Source organism: Taudactylus pleione, unplaced genomic scaffold (genome assembly GCF_031769625.1).
Source record: "Taudactylus pleione unplaced genomic scaffold, aTauple2 ptg000214l, whole genome shotgun sequence".
Classification (NCBI taxonomy): domain Eukaryota; kingdom Metazoa; phylum Chordata; class Amphibia; order Anura; family Myobatrachidae; genus Taudactylus; species Taudactylus pleione.
Genome location: NW_028284616.1, coordinates 12239680 through 12255484, shown reverse-complemented (window position 1 = coordinate 12255484; position 15805 = coordinate 12239680). Strand labels below are relative to the sequence as shown.

The window sequence follows — 15805 nt, the reverse complement described above, 5'->3', positions numbered from 1 at the left end:
ACAACTGAAAAAGGTTGCTTTTGTACCTGTGTAAGGTGGAATGGCACTAGGCCGTGCTGGCGTCCCAGCACAGTGTCCAACTCTTGTTGGTCCAATTGGGATATGAGACTTCTAGTAAATATTGAAGTCTCCCCATGGGAGAGCGTGTCCACAGCGTGTGCTCTATTACATGAAAGAACACTCTATTCAGTCAGTTGTGATTGCAGCGCAGTGCCTGTGTTGTTGTTTTATACACATCATATCATAACAATTTCAAGTTGAGTTAAAGCTATCTGCCTCTTACTACTAATGCTGGGCATACACTATACAATTATCTGTCAGATGTCTGTCCAATCTGGCTGGTTGGAATGAAAATCTGGTAATGTATGGGAGCAAATGACAGTTGATCATATGGTTTTAAACGCTGGAAAACAGACAAAAAACAATTGTTCAAATTGCTTAAATTTGTGTGTTTTAACCAATTTGTCTGAACAACCATTTTTGTCTGTTTTCCAGTGTTTGTGAGCAAATGGATGATTGTCATTTGCTCCCATACATTTCCAGGATTTCATTCCAACCAGCCAGATTGGACAGTTATCTGATAGATAATTGTATAGTGTATGCCCAGCATAAGCCTTTAGAAGGAACATCTTGTGCATCATTGGGGAAGAAAATAAAAATAAACCTGCAATCGAAACCTCTATACTGAGGTGTCCTGCCATGGAATAGTCTGCTGTGGTTCTTCCAAATCTTCTGAAATCGCTCTGGGAAATTGATCTAATTTCTACACTTAAAACCTCCAGACTATGCCCTCTAAATTAAATCCTTTTCACTGACAGAGTACTGAACTCCATTGGGTTTATGCTATTCAGTACACACTTACAAAATTCACAACAGATCTTTGCTCTACCCTCCCCTATACCCACTTCCTGTAAGCATGCAGGTATTTTTCTATCCACAACCCACAGGACAAAGCAAGAGAAAAGACAGACAACGGAGCATATCCAATTGGGTGCGATGTTTTGACTGCAAAAAATCATGTGGACCTCACTACCAATTTTGGATTACTGCAGGTATACGCGCGCGCCCGATACCCGTGGTATCCAATAAAAAAAATGCACATGGGGTTTTCAGCTTGAAAAATCCTGCGGTGCATGAAAAAAAAAAAAAAGAACTCACCTGCTCCGGACGTCTGCTGCTATCCGAGCCTGGCTGCTGCATCCTCCGATGGCCGGAACAGCTCATGCGCTACCCTGCTGAAGAATGAAGCCGGACAGAGAAGGTATGTGTAGTGTGTGCGGGGAGGGGGGTGTAGGGTAGCAGGGGTAGTGTAGTGTGTGTGTGAGGTTCTGGTTTTGTTGTGGACCCGGGGTGGTAATAGGAGCAGACACTGAAGCAGGTTTAAAAGTAAATGCAGAGTTTTTAATGAGTGGCTTCACAGACATGAATGTGGTAAAACAGAAAGTCCAGGTATAGCACTAAAGTGCACTTGGGAGCTGTAGTGAAACAAATAGGAAAAAGTCCAGTTAGTGACAGGCAATGGAAAACGTCCAGGTAGTGACAGACAAGGGGAACTGTCCAGGTGGTGATTAATGAAGAATGCAGACTGAGTAAGAAATATCCAGCAGAGTGTCAGTGGAGGCAAGGTGCAGGGTGAACAGCAGGACTCAGGTACTCAGGCAAGGGGAAGGTAATGGAAGATGCAGGGTAGTCCAGTGAGGTTGGAGCAGACAGGCAGCGTTTGACAGGTAACAGGTGGTGAGCACAGGGAACTCTCTCTCAGCTATGCTGAGAAACACGTTGCACTGGCAATGAAGTGAGGCTCTGAACCTCCCTAAATACCAAGTGCTGTGCCGTGACTGGCCAGAGAGAGCATGTGACAAACCAGGATTGGGCGAGCAAATCACATGGCCGGAGGCAAGATGACAGCACCCATGTCAAACGGAACGGAAGCACTGCCGGGCCTCATCAGCCCAACATGACAGCATGCCCGCGCAAAAGCACGCACAGCCAATGCCCCTCGCCACACACCAGCACCACCGCCAGACGCCCCCCGCCACAGTGACCTCACAGGTAATACCAGTCAACCACCATGCTGAGAAACCCTGATCGTGACAGTGTGGGGAGGGGGGTGCAGGGTAGTGTAGTGTGCGGGGAGGGTGGTTAAGGAGTAGTACACATCTTTCCTGTGCCTGGCCGGTCCCTGGAAGCTGTCTGCGATGCTGGAGAGAAGAACCGGAGGCAGCGTTGCAGAAGGTGAGTAATTAATGACTGATTAAGGTAATTGGAAACTTCCAATTGCTTAGTCATTAGGAGGGTGCCACCGGGTCCCAGAGCATTTCCCAACAATTTTTCCTAAAAATATGGATTTTAGGAAAAACATTCTGTGTTCTGGAGGTGCTAAAAAAAAACAAAAACCTCCTGGCGCTCAAAAACTGAAAAACTCAGCACCTAAACGAATAGTGAGAGACGGATCAACATTTCTGAAGAAAAGTCTTATATCCACACAAAGGAAACTCAGATGCACTAATCCCTAATAGAAAAATGGTTCCTGACTTTTATCGCTTTGAGGCTGCGTGGGATAGATAGCCCCAAGTAACTAACACGACATCCACTAAAAACATCTGCAAATTGTTGGTCCTCAATTAGTACCTTTAATGCCTTGTAATTTAACCTGGAAGCACGCTCGCAGAATGGGTCCTGCACACACTCTGATTCCCGATAATCAGGAATCTGCGATCAGCAGGGCACTTGTGTGCACTGCTGAATCAGGCCCTAGGTGTGATGGCTTTCCTTTGGAAAGTCCATCTACACAGACCAATCTCTTGGGGCAAGGTCAGTTCCTGATAACATATTACTGGAGTATATCACTGTAAATATTGTCCAAAGATTCTTGTGACAGGCGAGTGCAATATTTAGGCTTCCTGGCCATCATTGATCTTTGTACACTGGGCACAGCCATGGGGAAGTGGCTGTGTAGTACCATACAACTAATATGCTAATGCAGCAGGAGGCGCCTGGTGTAAATAGACATCTCCTGACTGCATCGCAGATCCAAGTGCTGCATCCTAAGACTCAGCATTAGATCTTCTGCAAGGCCATCATCAAACTGAGTAATCCTGAGGTCACTCAGATTGCCCCACGGAGCTCCGTTGCCGAGGCCAGGAAGTCTGCATCGGAAGACGCAGACAATGGCCTGGTCACACCTACAAAACGGGGGCCAAACGCTGCAGCATGTCAATGAATCTCGCAGAGGGAGACCTGCACATGTGCAGTACAGAGTAGTATACAAACCATTGGGGTTTGCGTACTACTCTGAATCAGACATAGTGTGCATTATGTCTTCTACATTACTGTATATTCGGAATTGGTATGAAATACCGACGGCCGCATGGCCGGCGGTTCGATTCCCGTGAGCGGCAGCCCGACAGAAGCAGAGTGCGACGCAGCGGAAGCCCGACAGCGCTGGAAATCCCGATCGTGGATAGGTAAGTATCCACTAACCTAACCTAACCCTCCTTAGTGGTGCCTAACCCTAACTTCCCCCCCAAGTGCCTAACCCTAACCACCCCCTTCCCCGCTGCCTAAACATAAGTCCCCCGGGGGGGTGCCTAACCCTAAGTCCCCCCCCGGGGGTGCCTAACCCTAACCCTCCCTCCCCCTAGCTTAACCCTAACCCTCCCGGGGGAGTGCCTAACCCTAAGTCCCCCCCGGGAGCCCTAAACCTAACCCTCCCCCCCCGTGGCTGTCCGCTCGCGGCGCCCGGCATCACTACGATCGTGATGCCGGGCGCCGGTCTCCCGGCGTCGGGGAAATGCGGGCGTCTACATCTAGACGCCCGGCATTTCACCCTTGCCGGGATAAGACAGTCGGGAAGCCGGCTGCCGGTATTTAGGCAGTCGGCTTCCCGATTGCCTCCCCTATATTCTTGGTCAACTATACGAAAAACATAAATGGGAGTGCAGAGATTAAGGGCCGTATTTATTTAGCTGCGATAAGTTGTAGTTTTGGGAAAAGAAAAATGCGTATCGTGCTATTCTATTGCCATGATTTTCGCATGTGCAAATACTCCATTACTTTTCGCAGGTTTACACCCTGGACAGTTTTTGGGGAGAATGCCACATCAGGTCGTTTGGAATAGGATAGTGTGGAAAACTAAAGCGCATATAGGCAAAAGACATGAAATTGTCGCACCAAAAGCCCTGCAGTGTACGAACACACGTTAAGTTTTCGCATTATCGCGGCTAATTAGATACGGCCCTAAATGTGTTGCTTACCTCGGAAACTACAAACCGCATTAATTCTTGGAGTAAAACCCCAATAATCACCTTTACAAAGGACAATACCATTACTGTCACTATCTGCAAGTCATTCCATGTCTTATGGTAGAGGAAAACATTCCTAAGAGCCTCAGACATTCCCTCTTGGAAGATCTGTGCAAAGACTGGATCTAACAAGAGAGTTGTTGAATTATTTGAATTCTCTCTTGAGACAATGATGCCTTGTTTTTAGCTGTGTCTGGAAACCCAGAGACTGCAGCTGTTGCGAAGGCATTAGGTGACACTTGCGGGAATCGATGATCTATCCATACTTATCTAAAAAAAAGAGCTGACGTATGAAGCTATTATTTTGCTTGCTGCAACCCGTTCAGAAATCCTAACTACTGTAGATACATTTAGCTCAAACGTAATTGTATCCATAGAGGCTTGACAAAGAAAATCAACCCCTTTCCTCATAAACAAAGTATCTAAATATGTTGAGCATCTTAATATACATCCAAATTCTGATCGCCATTTTCTTATCAATGGGCGGTCCTCAGTCCTCTAACAGTATAGAAGTCTTTGTGGCTAGAAAAACTGAAGCAAAATCTACTTTGGAGTATGGTCCCATCCAATTAGCATACAATCTTTCCTTTCCAAAAAAATTAGTATCTATTTTTTTTTTAAATTAGATTGTCCTTTTTCCAACTGATTCAATTCTTAATCGAACAGGTCCTTTATTACCTTGAGTACTATAAATATTCTTCTTTTACGTTGCTTTCGCCAAATAAATTATCTTAAACACTGGATGTAGATGATGCATCCTGCATATACAATTGATGTGTTGAATTAATGTTTCTATTGTTTTGAGGGTTAAATATCCTGCCAATTTCCTTAATTCCCCCGTCCTTTCTCGGTGATGAACTATCATCTGAATCAAAAGAACTTTCTTTTGAAACCTCTTTCTCATACTCTATGTCTAAGCACAGCTGTGATATTTATTTTAAACCCTTGAGCAGACTGCAGTTACTCTTTGCACACAAGATACTGTACGTCATCGTACAACAAATTCATTCCTTAAACAATTATGGAGGCTGATCCTGACACCATTCTTTAGGGATACAATACAACATGTGATAAATCCTTATTACACCCTCAACAAACACAATGATGGTTCGTACTGGTTCGTTTCCTCTCAACAGGGCCAGTAAGAGTACTTAAATGAGTGACCTTGGTTTTTGGGGGGCAGGCTCCATGTTGATGATACAGGCTCAATTAAACCAGTGATGCAGTTCCCCTGCTTCTCTTATTCAGATTCTTGTTTATGATGTCAGCTGCTGGGGATAAGTAAGTAGAGAGTCAATGCAATGCAATCTTGTCCTAATCTTGCAATGGGAGTATCCATGGGAGGTGGACTCTGGGTCTCATTTAGACCCACTCGCGAGCAAGCGGGTCGATGGTACCCAAATGCGCACGACGGAGGCTGCTCCGTCGTGCGGATGCGCGAGACCCGGCGAGCAACAGGGAAGCCGTCGCTCGGGGTCTCGCACCAAATGGTGAGTGACAGCAAGCCCCCTTTGGTGGGCGTGGCTGCCCAGACAGAGGCGTTCCCATGGGAACGCCTACGGTCTGGGTCCTGCCCCACTGACATCACTAGTGATGTCAGTGGGAGTGATTTTGGCTCCGATAGAGCCAAAATCACTCCAAGGCTTGCGGCAGCGAGACCCTACTGCAGGGTCTCGTCGCAAGCCCGATGGTCGCGATGGTCTTGACCATCGAGACCATCATCATGGACGCTCGCATAAGCTGTGGGTGGTAGGACGCACCAAAAAAAAAAAAAACGCCCTGATTCAGAGCGGGCGCTCGTTCAGGCCCTCTGTCAGTTCTCAGTATCTCCTTTAGCAAAAGGGTATAGAATATGAAGTATAAAGGAAACCTGAAACTTCCTTTCAGGATCACTACCTTCCCAGAATTAGCTTCCAAAGGTGGTGAGGATGGTAAATGGTGTCATCTTACTTTTCTTCTTAAACAGTGTATTCGCAGACACTGATTTCTCCCTTTCTCACTGCCCGAAATAAATCATCAACCTCCCGTTAAGTCTTGCAAAGCCTTATTCAAAACACAAGGAATCCACAAAGTAAGATTCCTTCTCTTTTTCACCTTCATCCTTGGGAAGAACACTCAGATTCAGAGCTTCCTCAGGGGTGGCCCAGGGTCTCCAGAGGCTGAAAGACTAATTCTGGGTACACATCTTAACAATGGATTGCCCGATCCACCTATTTGTTAAGAGGTATGCAGAAACAATATTGTGCATATACACATTCCAATAGACTGCCCAACATGTCTGGCCACAGGAACCGGTAGTGAAGTCATTGTCGAAGGTTTCTGAGCCAGCAAATGGGTTAGTTGGTGGGTCAACCATACAGACAGCCAGATGTACTGTCATCCGTTGGCTAATTGAACAACATGTTGCATAGTGTGCACCCAGCATTAGATCTCCCTTCCATCTCGACCAGAGATGTGACTTCGATTTCCTGACTCTGCTGCAGGGATGTCTTCAGGAAAAAGCCTCCTATCATTGCATATGTCATGTAAGCAGGTAAGCCTCTGTGTAAAAAAATATATAAATAAGAGACTACCTGCACTCATCATATGAAAAGTTTTCTGTCCTGATTTAGCTGGAATGAAAGATTAATTCCTTAGTATCTGCTGCCATGGTAGTGGAAGAATAGTTTACTTATGATTAGGGATGTGACAAAATAGGCAAACCACAAATGATTATAAAAAGCCAGCTAACTGCAAAAGACTTCCAAGAAAAATCTGTAGAATATTTAATTTTTCTCCATGGAATTTTTAGAATAAATACATGTAATTTGACCATGGCAAGTTCTTAGTAAATACATTTAATCCACGCTTTACCTGACCTTGCCAATAAATATTATTCACATAAGATGCAATTCTCTAATGCTCCCACTTGGAAACAAGCAACAATGCATAGCTCATCGAAAGTTCATATATGCCAGCATGGAAAATGTTTATATAAATTGTTTAGCCAGTCAGAGCAGTGCTAGCACCTTGTCTTACATTTTATGGAAATTGGTTTGTGCTGACCACACCCCTATTTTGTATACATTACTTTGAAAATGATGGTTGTCTTATCTTGGTCTAGTTTCCCACACATCAGGTGTTTTCAACACCATAAATTCACATCGTATAATTAAGTCTGTAGTACAGCAATCTTGAAGATGCTAAATACAGGACAAGTATGATCAGTGTAATTGGCCACACGCCATACATGCCCTAAAAAAGTACAAATCTGGTTACTTGATATATCAGGTTTCCTGCATAATATGCCATTACCTTCTCGTTCCTTCCCAGAGGGTGTGTTGGGGATCTGCCACAGCAACCTCCTCTCTGAGCTGAGGAAAATTTGAGATGGATTAGTGCTACTGTATATACTGTTTGCTAATATAAAATACATTTCCAAACACATGCATACATAGTGTATATTTAATTATTCATACATACACACAGAAAAATTTGTTGGTACACTTCCGTGAACAAAGTGGAACCCATATTTTTAAATAAATAACTTAATCCTGCATGAAGCTTGCTGCATATATTATATATATATATATATATATATATATATATATATATTAGATATAGAAAATAATGAGAGATATGGTAAGGACTTACCCTTGTTATCTCTCTTTCTTCGGGGTATAGTTTGGGAACCGAATCCGGGCACCACGCAGTTAAAGCTCTCAGCTCCCAGGATGCACTGGGTCCCCTCTCCCTATAACCCCGCCCCCAAGCCAGAGGCACCTCAGTTTGAAAGTAGCCAAAGGCCGGAGGAGGAAAGAGAGAGAAGACTGGAACACTCAAGAACCATACTCACAGAGAAGGAGACGGGAAACCGGTGACCAGTAACACAGCCCATATGAAGCCAGGTGCATCAGGACGGGTGCCCTGTGGACCCTATGGACTTCGAAGAAAGAGATAACAAGGGTAAGTTTTTACCATCTCTCTCATTTTCTTCTTCAGGGTCCATAGGGGGTCCACAGGGTTGACCAGGGTTGACCAAAGCAGTCCTTATAAGGGTGGGGACGCTCCTGTGATGAGAGGAGAATCCGTCGCCCAAAGGAAGCATCCTGAGAGGCAAAGGAATCCAATGCATAGAACCTTAGAAAGATGTGGACAGAAGACCACGTGGCCACCTTGCAAGGCAGACCAGCCGAGGCGCCACAGCGAGCCACCCACATTGGGCCCACAGCCCGAGTAGAATAAGCATCAATAGAAACAGAAAGGCCTTCCTATGTGTAGGCCCCTGAGATAGACATTCGAAGCCATCTAGCCAATGTCTGTTTATCGGCCGGCCATCCTTTCCTGTGAAATCCAGAGACCACAAATAAGGAGTCTGATTTCCTGAAGGAACTTGAACGGACCACGTAAATCCGGAGAGGCCGGACCACAGTCAATGAGGCCACCCCAGCCGAGAGGACTGGAAACTGAAATGTCGGTACAATAAGTTCCTGAATAACATGGAACTTAAAAACCACTTTAGAAACATAGGGCAAGTGCGACTCACAACCCTGTCTTGGTGAAATATCCAGAAGAGGGAGCCACATGAGAACGCTCCCAATTCCGACACTCTCCTGGCAGATGCAAACGCCATAAGAAAGAGAGTCTAAGCCATAAACCACGTAAGGGCTATCAAAACTAGTGGTTCAAATGGAGGCCCCAGGAGGGCACGAAGAACCACTGCCAAATCCCAAGAATCCCCTAGGCGGGATAAAGGGAGGTAGAATTCAGAAAATACCCTGAAGGAGGGTCTGGATACCCGAGAGTGGAGAAATTCCACATCCGAACGATACTGACAGTGCAGAAACCCGCACTTTCAGAAAGGCCAGGCGGAGGGCTAGATCCAAGCCAGAACTTCTGGAAATCCTAAACACCTGAGGATCGTAGCTACAGGTACGATACCATAAGAATTATGCATGCCACATTTTGTGGTAGATCCCAGCAAAAGCTGGCTTACGCGCTCTCAACATCCCGATGATGACAGAGCCAGAGAAGCCTTAGGACCACAGTAGGGACTCAAAGACAAACGATCCAGGTCCCGGTAAAGGCAAAGACCCTGAGACAACAGGTCTGGATATTAAGGCAGCAGGAATGGAGTGTCGATTGAGAGACTCCGAAAATCTAAGTACCAGTGACGTCTGGGTCAATCTGGAGCCACCAGCAGGACAATACCTCCGTCTTGATTGAACTTCCGAAGACCTCGAAGAAGGGAGACTGGAGGAAACAGGTACACAAAGTGGAAGGTCCACTTCACTGACAACACGTCACCGAAGGATGCTTCAGTACCTCTAGTTCTGGACTCTAACACTGCCAGTGTGTGACAGAGTCAGGAGGCCATGAGGACTACCTCTGGGAGGCCCCCTCTGTTCACTAGGAGTTGAAACCTCTCTTAGAGAAGAGACCAGTCCTTGGGATGCACGTTGTGACGGCTCAGGAAGTCCGCTTCCCAATGGATCACTCCCGGAATGAACACTGCAGAAATGGCCAGGAGGAGACCCTTGGACTATGTCAGAGTATGTGACATTTCTGTCATTGCTGCCCAACTACGAGTGTCTCCTAGATGTAAGCCACTGTTGTGACATCGTCGGACTGAACCTGAACAGGTTTACTGTGAAGTACGTGTTAGGCCAGAGCGAGGGCCCAAGACAACTTGAAGTTCCAATAAGTTGATTTGGCAGGGCGGAATCGACAGACGTCCAACTGCCCTGAAAGGAGTGCGGACCGGTCACTGCGCCCCAGAGACTGCCGTTTGTTGTAAGGATTACTCTAGATGAGATGGCAATAGCCACCCAGACACAGACAGACTCACCTCCGGAGAGAGCATCATCGTCTGAACAGTGATCCGATGGAGAAACCCGTTCCATCTGGAGAGGATCAGTTTTTGCAAAGGCCTGGAATGGAACTGAGCATATTCCACCCTTTCGAAGGTAGACACCCTGAATTCCAGAACCCGCAGAACAGAGTGTAATGACACTTGTCGACTGTGGAGACATCCGCGCACTCGTATTTGAAGAGTGGAGATCTTGTCTGACGTCAGAAGGATTCTCCGATTCTGAGAATCCAGCAGGGCTCCCAGATGAATCATACCCTGGGAGGGATTCCGGGAGGACTTTTTCCCAGTTGATTAACCATTTGGGCTTGGGGAGGAAAGCAATGGTTAACTTGAAATGGCTTTAAAGTACCTTGGTGATCCTGCTAAGAGCAGGAGGCCATCCAGATACTGGAGCAGTCGGATACCCTCAACAGGTGGGCTGTCATAAAAGCCATAAATCTGGTCAACCCCGGTGGGGATGTGGACAGTCCAAAGGGCAGAGCCCAAATATTGGAAGTGTTGCTGTGGCACAGCAAACCTGAGATAATGCTGATGAAAGAGCTCTATAGGTACCTGTAGATACGCGTCCTGAATATTCAGCGATACCATAAAGTCCCCAGGTTCCATAGCTCGGATGATGGAGCGTAGGGGTTCCCTCCTAAGCCTAGGCACCTTTAGGAACCGGTTAAGGCATTTGAGATAGAGGATAGGCCAATGAGTACCATTCGGCCTCTGCACCAGAAAGAAAGTAGAATAACCAGTCCCTTGCTGAGATAGTGGAGCTGGCATAATTACCCCTGCTTACTGCAAGGACTGTAAAGCTTTCTGGATTTGTAAGGCCTTGTTCTGGTCTGAAGAAGGGCCTGTGTAGCAAAACATTTGGGGAGGCAGTCTAAGGAATGAGAGGGCGTACCCGTGAGAGACTTCAACTCTTACCCAAGCATCCGTGGTGACTTGACACCAGCACTGGGCGAACTGAAAAAGTCCCGTCAGGCTGAAGGTTTATCCTTAGGTTTAGAAGCAGGACGTCTGGATGTCCAGGTCTGCTCGGTACCGGGTATGGCGGCCCTCGTGGAGGCAGACAGCCTAGGAAAAGACTGGCCTTTAGGCTGTCCCTGAGGACAAAAAGACTTAATAGATTTAGTCCGAGGCCTTGTAGTGGGAGTAGCTGAAGGCGGAAATTTAGCCGTTAGTGATATTTCCAACAATGCTACATTCTTGTCAAGCTTAGGACCCTTCGAGTCCACCTCTGCCTTCCAAGAGTGCAGCCATAGGGTATGGCGGCGGATACAGTCGCAACTGAAACCCTGAAGGTGAGGAGACTGGCATCCAATAGTTACTCCAACATATGAAACTGCATTTTTTATGTAAGCAAGAAAAGACATCTGTTCCCCAGAAGTTGCTGAGGGAAGCAGCTCTACAAATGCATCAGCCCAGGACTCAATAACATTAGCCAACCATGCGAAAGCCATGGTTGGACGGGCAACAGCCTCTGAAAGCGAGTATATTGATTTCAGGCAAAGCTACCATCTATGGATCCGCAAAATCCGTCCGGGCAGGAACAGGAGGTGTAGTAGTGCTCTTAAACAGACGAGTAACATGAAAATCCACCCCAGGAGGTGATTACTATTACTTGTAATGACCCTCAGGGAATGGGAAACATGAGGCCAAACGCCTTTGTGATGCCTGTTTTGTGGAGATAGCCAGACTCCCACCATGTGATCCACCTGCTAGTCAGAGAAGGGGAACACTGCCGAAGATAACAATGCTGAAACTGAGGGTGATTTGATTTAGGTGCAGGTTCGACATCCCCTATAACTAGGATGGACTTGACCGCCAGCACCTAAGCAGGGATGATAATACTTGATTGAGGCTCCCCCTCATGTGAGAGGGAAGGAGTCCAATACATTATCCAGTTCACCCTTGGCTGCAGAGCCGGATTTAGATCTCAGGGGACCCTAGGCAAGATACCAGTTTGGGGCCCCCCTCCTTCAAACAATCCATAGCACTATATTTCCATTATTGGACTCTTCAGCCTGGATGGTGATTGTCAGTGTGCCGGTGAAGTAATTTAACAATACCATAATGTGTGGTACCCTGTGGCCAAGCTGTTTTACAATATGGAGCGACCCCTCTTTCTTTCTAACATATATACTTGTATATATTTATATATCATCCTGTTTTAAATATTAATATGTAGCTAGCTGTGTATTATACATAATGTATACTTAAATATGTATGAAAGGAATCATATATATATATATATATATATATATATATATATATATATATATTCTATATTTCAGATGTTCTTTTGAAAAATGACATCATCAGGAACTGCGCCTTCACACTACCTGCAGGCTCCTATTAGTGGGCTTTTGACGCTACCCTGACTCTTCACTCAGTCCTCTTTTAGCCAGAAGTTGCTCTCCTCCCTTCAGTGTATTAATCCTCTCTGACATTCGGCTACACCTTCCCATAGCTTCAGGGAGTCCAGCTGCCGCCCCCGTTCCACCAAACACACTAACCAGCACTAATACTTGAGTAACTCACGCAGTCTCCTCAGCCACTGCCAGGTAAAGTTTAGCGCTTTTGATATGGCAGCACCAGCGGGTACAGGGGTGTTGGCACAGTGAGGGGAAAAGAGTGTCACAGCTAATGCCGCTAGCAACATTATATATATATATATATATATATATAATTATATATATATATATATATTTATAGTATTTTCATAAATAAATGTATGTATGCATACAGCTTCTGGTTGTTATAGTCACAATGACAGCCTGGTCCCTTCACTGCCCACCTGACAGCACCACATACTGCCCTCTTACATAGCACCCATCATTCCCACCCCTCTCCCCTCAGAGCACAGACCCCCCTCCCTTCACAGATTCCTCTCGCCTCACAGTAGACACCCCCTCCCCTCGCAGACCCCTCTCAGCAGCCATAGACCCTCTTCCCTCACACCACAGGTCCCCCCCCTCTTCACAGCACAGACCTACCCTACCATCACAGACTCCTCTCCCCTCAAAGTACAGACACTCCCTTCCCTCATAGACCCCTCTCAGCAGCCATAGACCCCCTCACGGCACAGATCCCCCTCCCCTCACAGACTCCTCTCCCCTCACAGTAAAGAACCCCCCTCCCCTCAGACCCCTCTCAGCAGCCATAGATCCTCTCCCCTGATGGCACAGACCCCCCCCTCCCCTCACAGACACTTCTCCCCTCAAAGTACAGACACCCCCTCCCCTCTCAGCAGCCATAGATCCTCTCCCCTGATGGCACAGACCCCCCCCCCTCCCCTCACAGACACTTCTCCCCTCAAAGTACAGACACCCCCTCCCCTCTCAGACCCCTCTCAGCAGCCATAGATCCTCTCCCCTGATGGCACAGACCCCCCCTCCCCTCCCAGACACTTCTCCCCTCAAACTACAGACACCCCCTCCCCTCTCAGACCCCTCTCAGCAGCCATAGATCCTCTCCCCTGATGGCACGGACCCCCCCCTCCCCTCACAGACACTTCTCCCCTCAAAGTACAGACACCCCCTCCCCTCTCAGCAGCCATAGATCCTCTCCCCTGACGGCACAGACCCCCCCCTCCCCTCACAGACACTTCTCCCCTCACCTCACAGACCCCTCTCGGCAGCCATAGATCCTCTCCCCTGATGGCACAGACCCCCCCTCCCCTCACAGACACTTCTCCCCTCACAGTACATACATCCCCTCCCATCACAGACCCCTCTCAGCAGCCGTAGACCCTCTCCCCTCACAAACCACCTCCCAGCATAGACATAAATTTACCTGCCTATGACCTCCATTTGCACCGCGCCTGTGGACCTGCATTGCTTGCCTCTTTAAGTAGCTCCAGCCTTAACAGTGGCACAGCGGGGGAGTGACAGTGAATCACTGTCACTTTCTGTCTGCCGGAGCAGCGGCATCCTCCTCACAGTGGCACTCCATTCAACAGTAGCATCTCCAAGCCCGCCCCTTCCTGCTTAATGATAGGGCCGGGCAGCCCTGGCCTCAACTCCGCCTCCTTCTCCCCCAGCTTAGTGCAGCCGGGCCTCCGACGTGACACAAACAGCACGGCAGGTTCTCCCGGGCCCTAGGCAGCCGCTTAGCGGCAAATTCGCCCCTGCTTGGCTGATGATGTATGTTAGACAGCAGTGCAGACTGGGAAGTAACCACAGGGCGTTTATTACGCCATTTTGTGTTTCATAGTAACGACATCCACCCAGGGTGGCTGTTGTGATAATCCCTGCAAGGAAAATAACAGACTGTAGTGGTACCTGAGGGAATTGCATGTACTGTGAAAAACCCCGGTAGGGAGCGATAGTCTGTGTTACAGAAGTAAACCGCAAGAAACTGCGAGATACCCTGAGATGAAAGGGCAGCATGTCGAAGTAACCCCAAATAAGTTACAACAATGTGGGCCGCCAGGCGATCTGCAATGAAGGCCAGGATCTTGAGAAAGAAACCGCCCAGGGGGGTCCTGTAAGGGCCCAGCACCTGACGGTGCCGTATACATAATCCCTTTTTGAGTGAAATCCTCCGTACACATACCTGCAGTCCATGACTTGCAGGATAGCAAAGCAAAAATGGGTACAGTATCGTGCTCTATTTTCTGGTCAGACCTATCTGACTAACCATCCTTATGGAAATATCAAGCAGCGTTATACTGGACCTGACTGACGCTAGGATTAGATGCAGGGACCCATTACCAGCGTATGCAACACAGTTCCATCTAAAATATGGCAACGTGCTCTGAAGAGTCTAAAAGGAAATAAAAAACTTTAAACTCATTAAATAAAAAGTAGCTTAGGGGCTGCTAATCAGCCCCTCCTGCGTTAACGGTGACCCGACTCTGGCCAGGCACCAACTTAAACTGAGGTGCCTATGGCTTGGGGGGCGGGGTTATAGAGAGAGTGGACCCAGTGCATCCTGGGAGCTGAAAGCTTTAACTGCGTGGTGCCTGGATTTGGTTCCCAACCTATACCCCATGGTCAACCCTGTGGACCCCCTATGGACCCTGAAGAAGAAAGATATATTTTCCAACGTTTCGGGTCTTTATTGACCCTTTTTCAAGGTTCCTTGAAAGATGGTCAATAAAAAGACCCGAAACGCTGGTATACATATATGGCTGCTTGAATTTTATTCAGCGTCATTGTGAAGTCCCAGGAGTGCTGTCTGCTCTTTTCCATGTATTTACCTCTCTGGTGCAAATAAAGTGCAGAACATAAATATCAACCACAATAAGTTTATACATAAAATCTAACAATTTATTAAAATACAATTCATTAAATAAGAGTCTACTCCCAAAAAGTGTCACATACAATCACAGAGACAAATATTCAATAAAAAAAAAACCAGGAAGAAATATTTTTTAAAAAAGGTACATGCCTGAGTTCAAGAATGAATAAATAGCTCATGAGGTAGGAGCTCCCAACGTGTGTCATCCAATCGCAAATTCATTTTATACATACATACATATATATATATATATATATATATATATATATACACACACACACATATACATACACACACGCATTTAAACTATTTTTTTGATACATCATTTTAATTGGCACTGGAATTTGTGTAAATATGCATTCTTGCATGGTGCACTTTACACTTTGTCACCTTGGTGAAATTTTTTTTCTGAAAT

General features: G+C 46.7%; 1 protein-coding gene across 2 annotated transcripts in view; it reads right to left on the bottom strand.

Moving 5' to 3' along the window:
- Positions 1-15805, bottom strand: part of FCHO1 (FCH and mu domain containing endocytic adaptor 1) — a 195809-nt gene that overhangs the window by 29872 nt on the left and 150132 nt on the right. For both annotated transcript variants that reach the window (XM_088478463.1, XM_088478464.1), the window contains exon 28: positions 7599-7657. In XM_088478463.1, coding sequence (XP_088334589.1) covers positions 7599-7657 — 59 coding nt within the window. The remainder of the gene's footprint in view (positions 1-7598; positions 7658-15805) is intronic.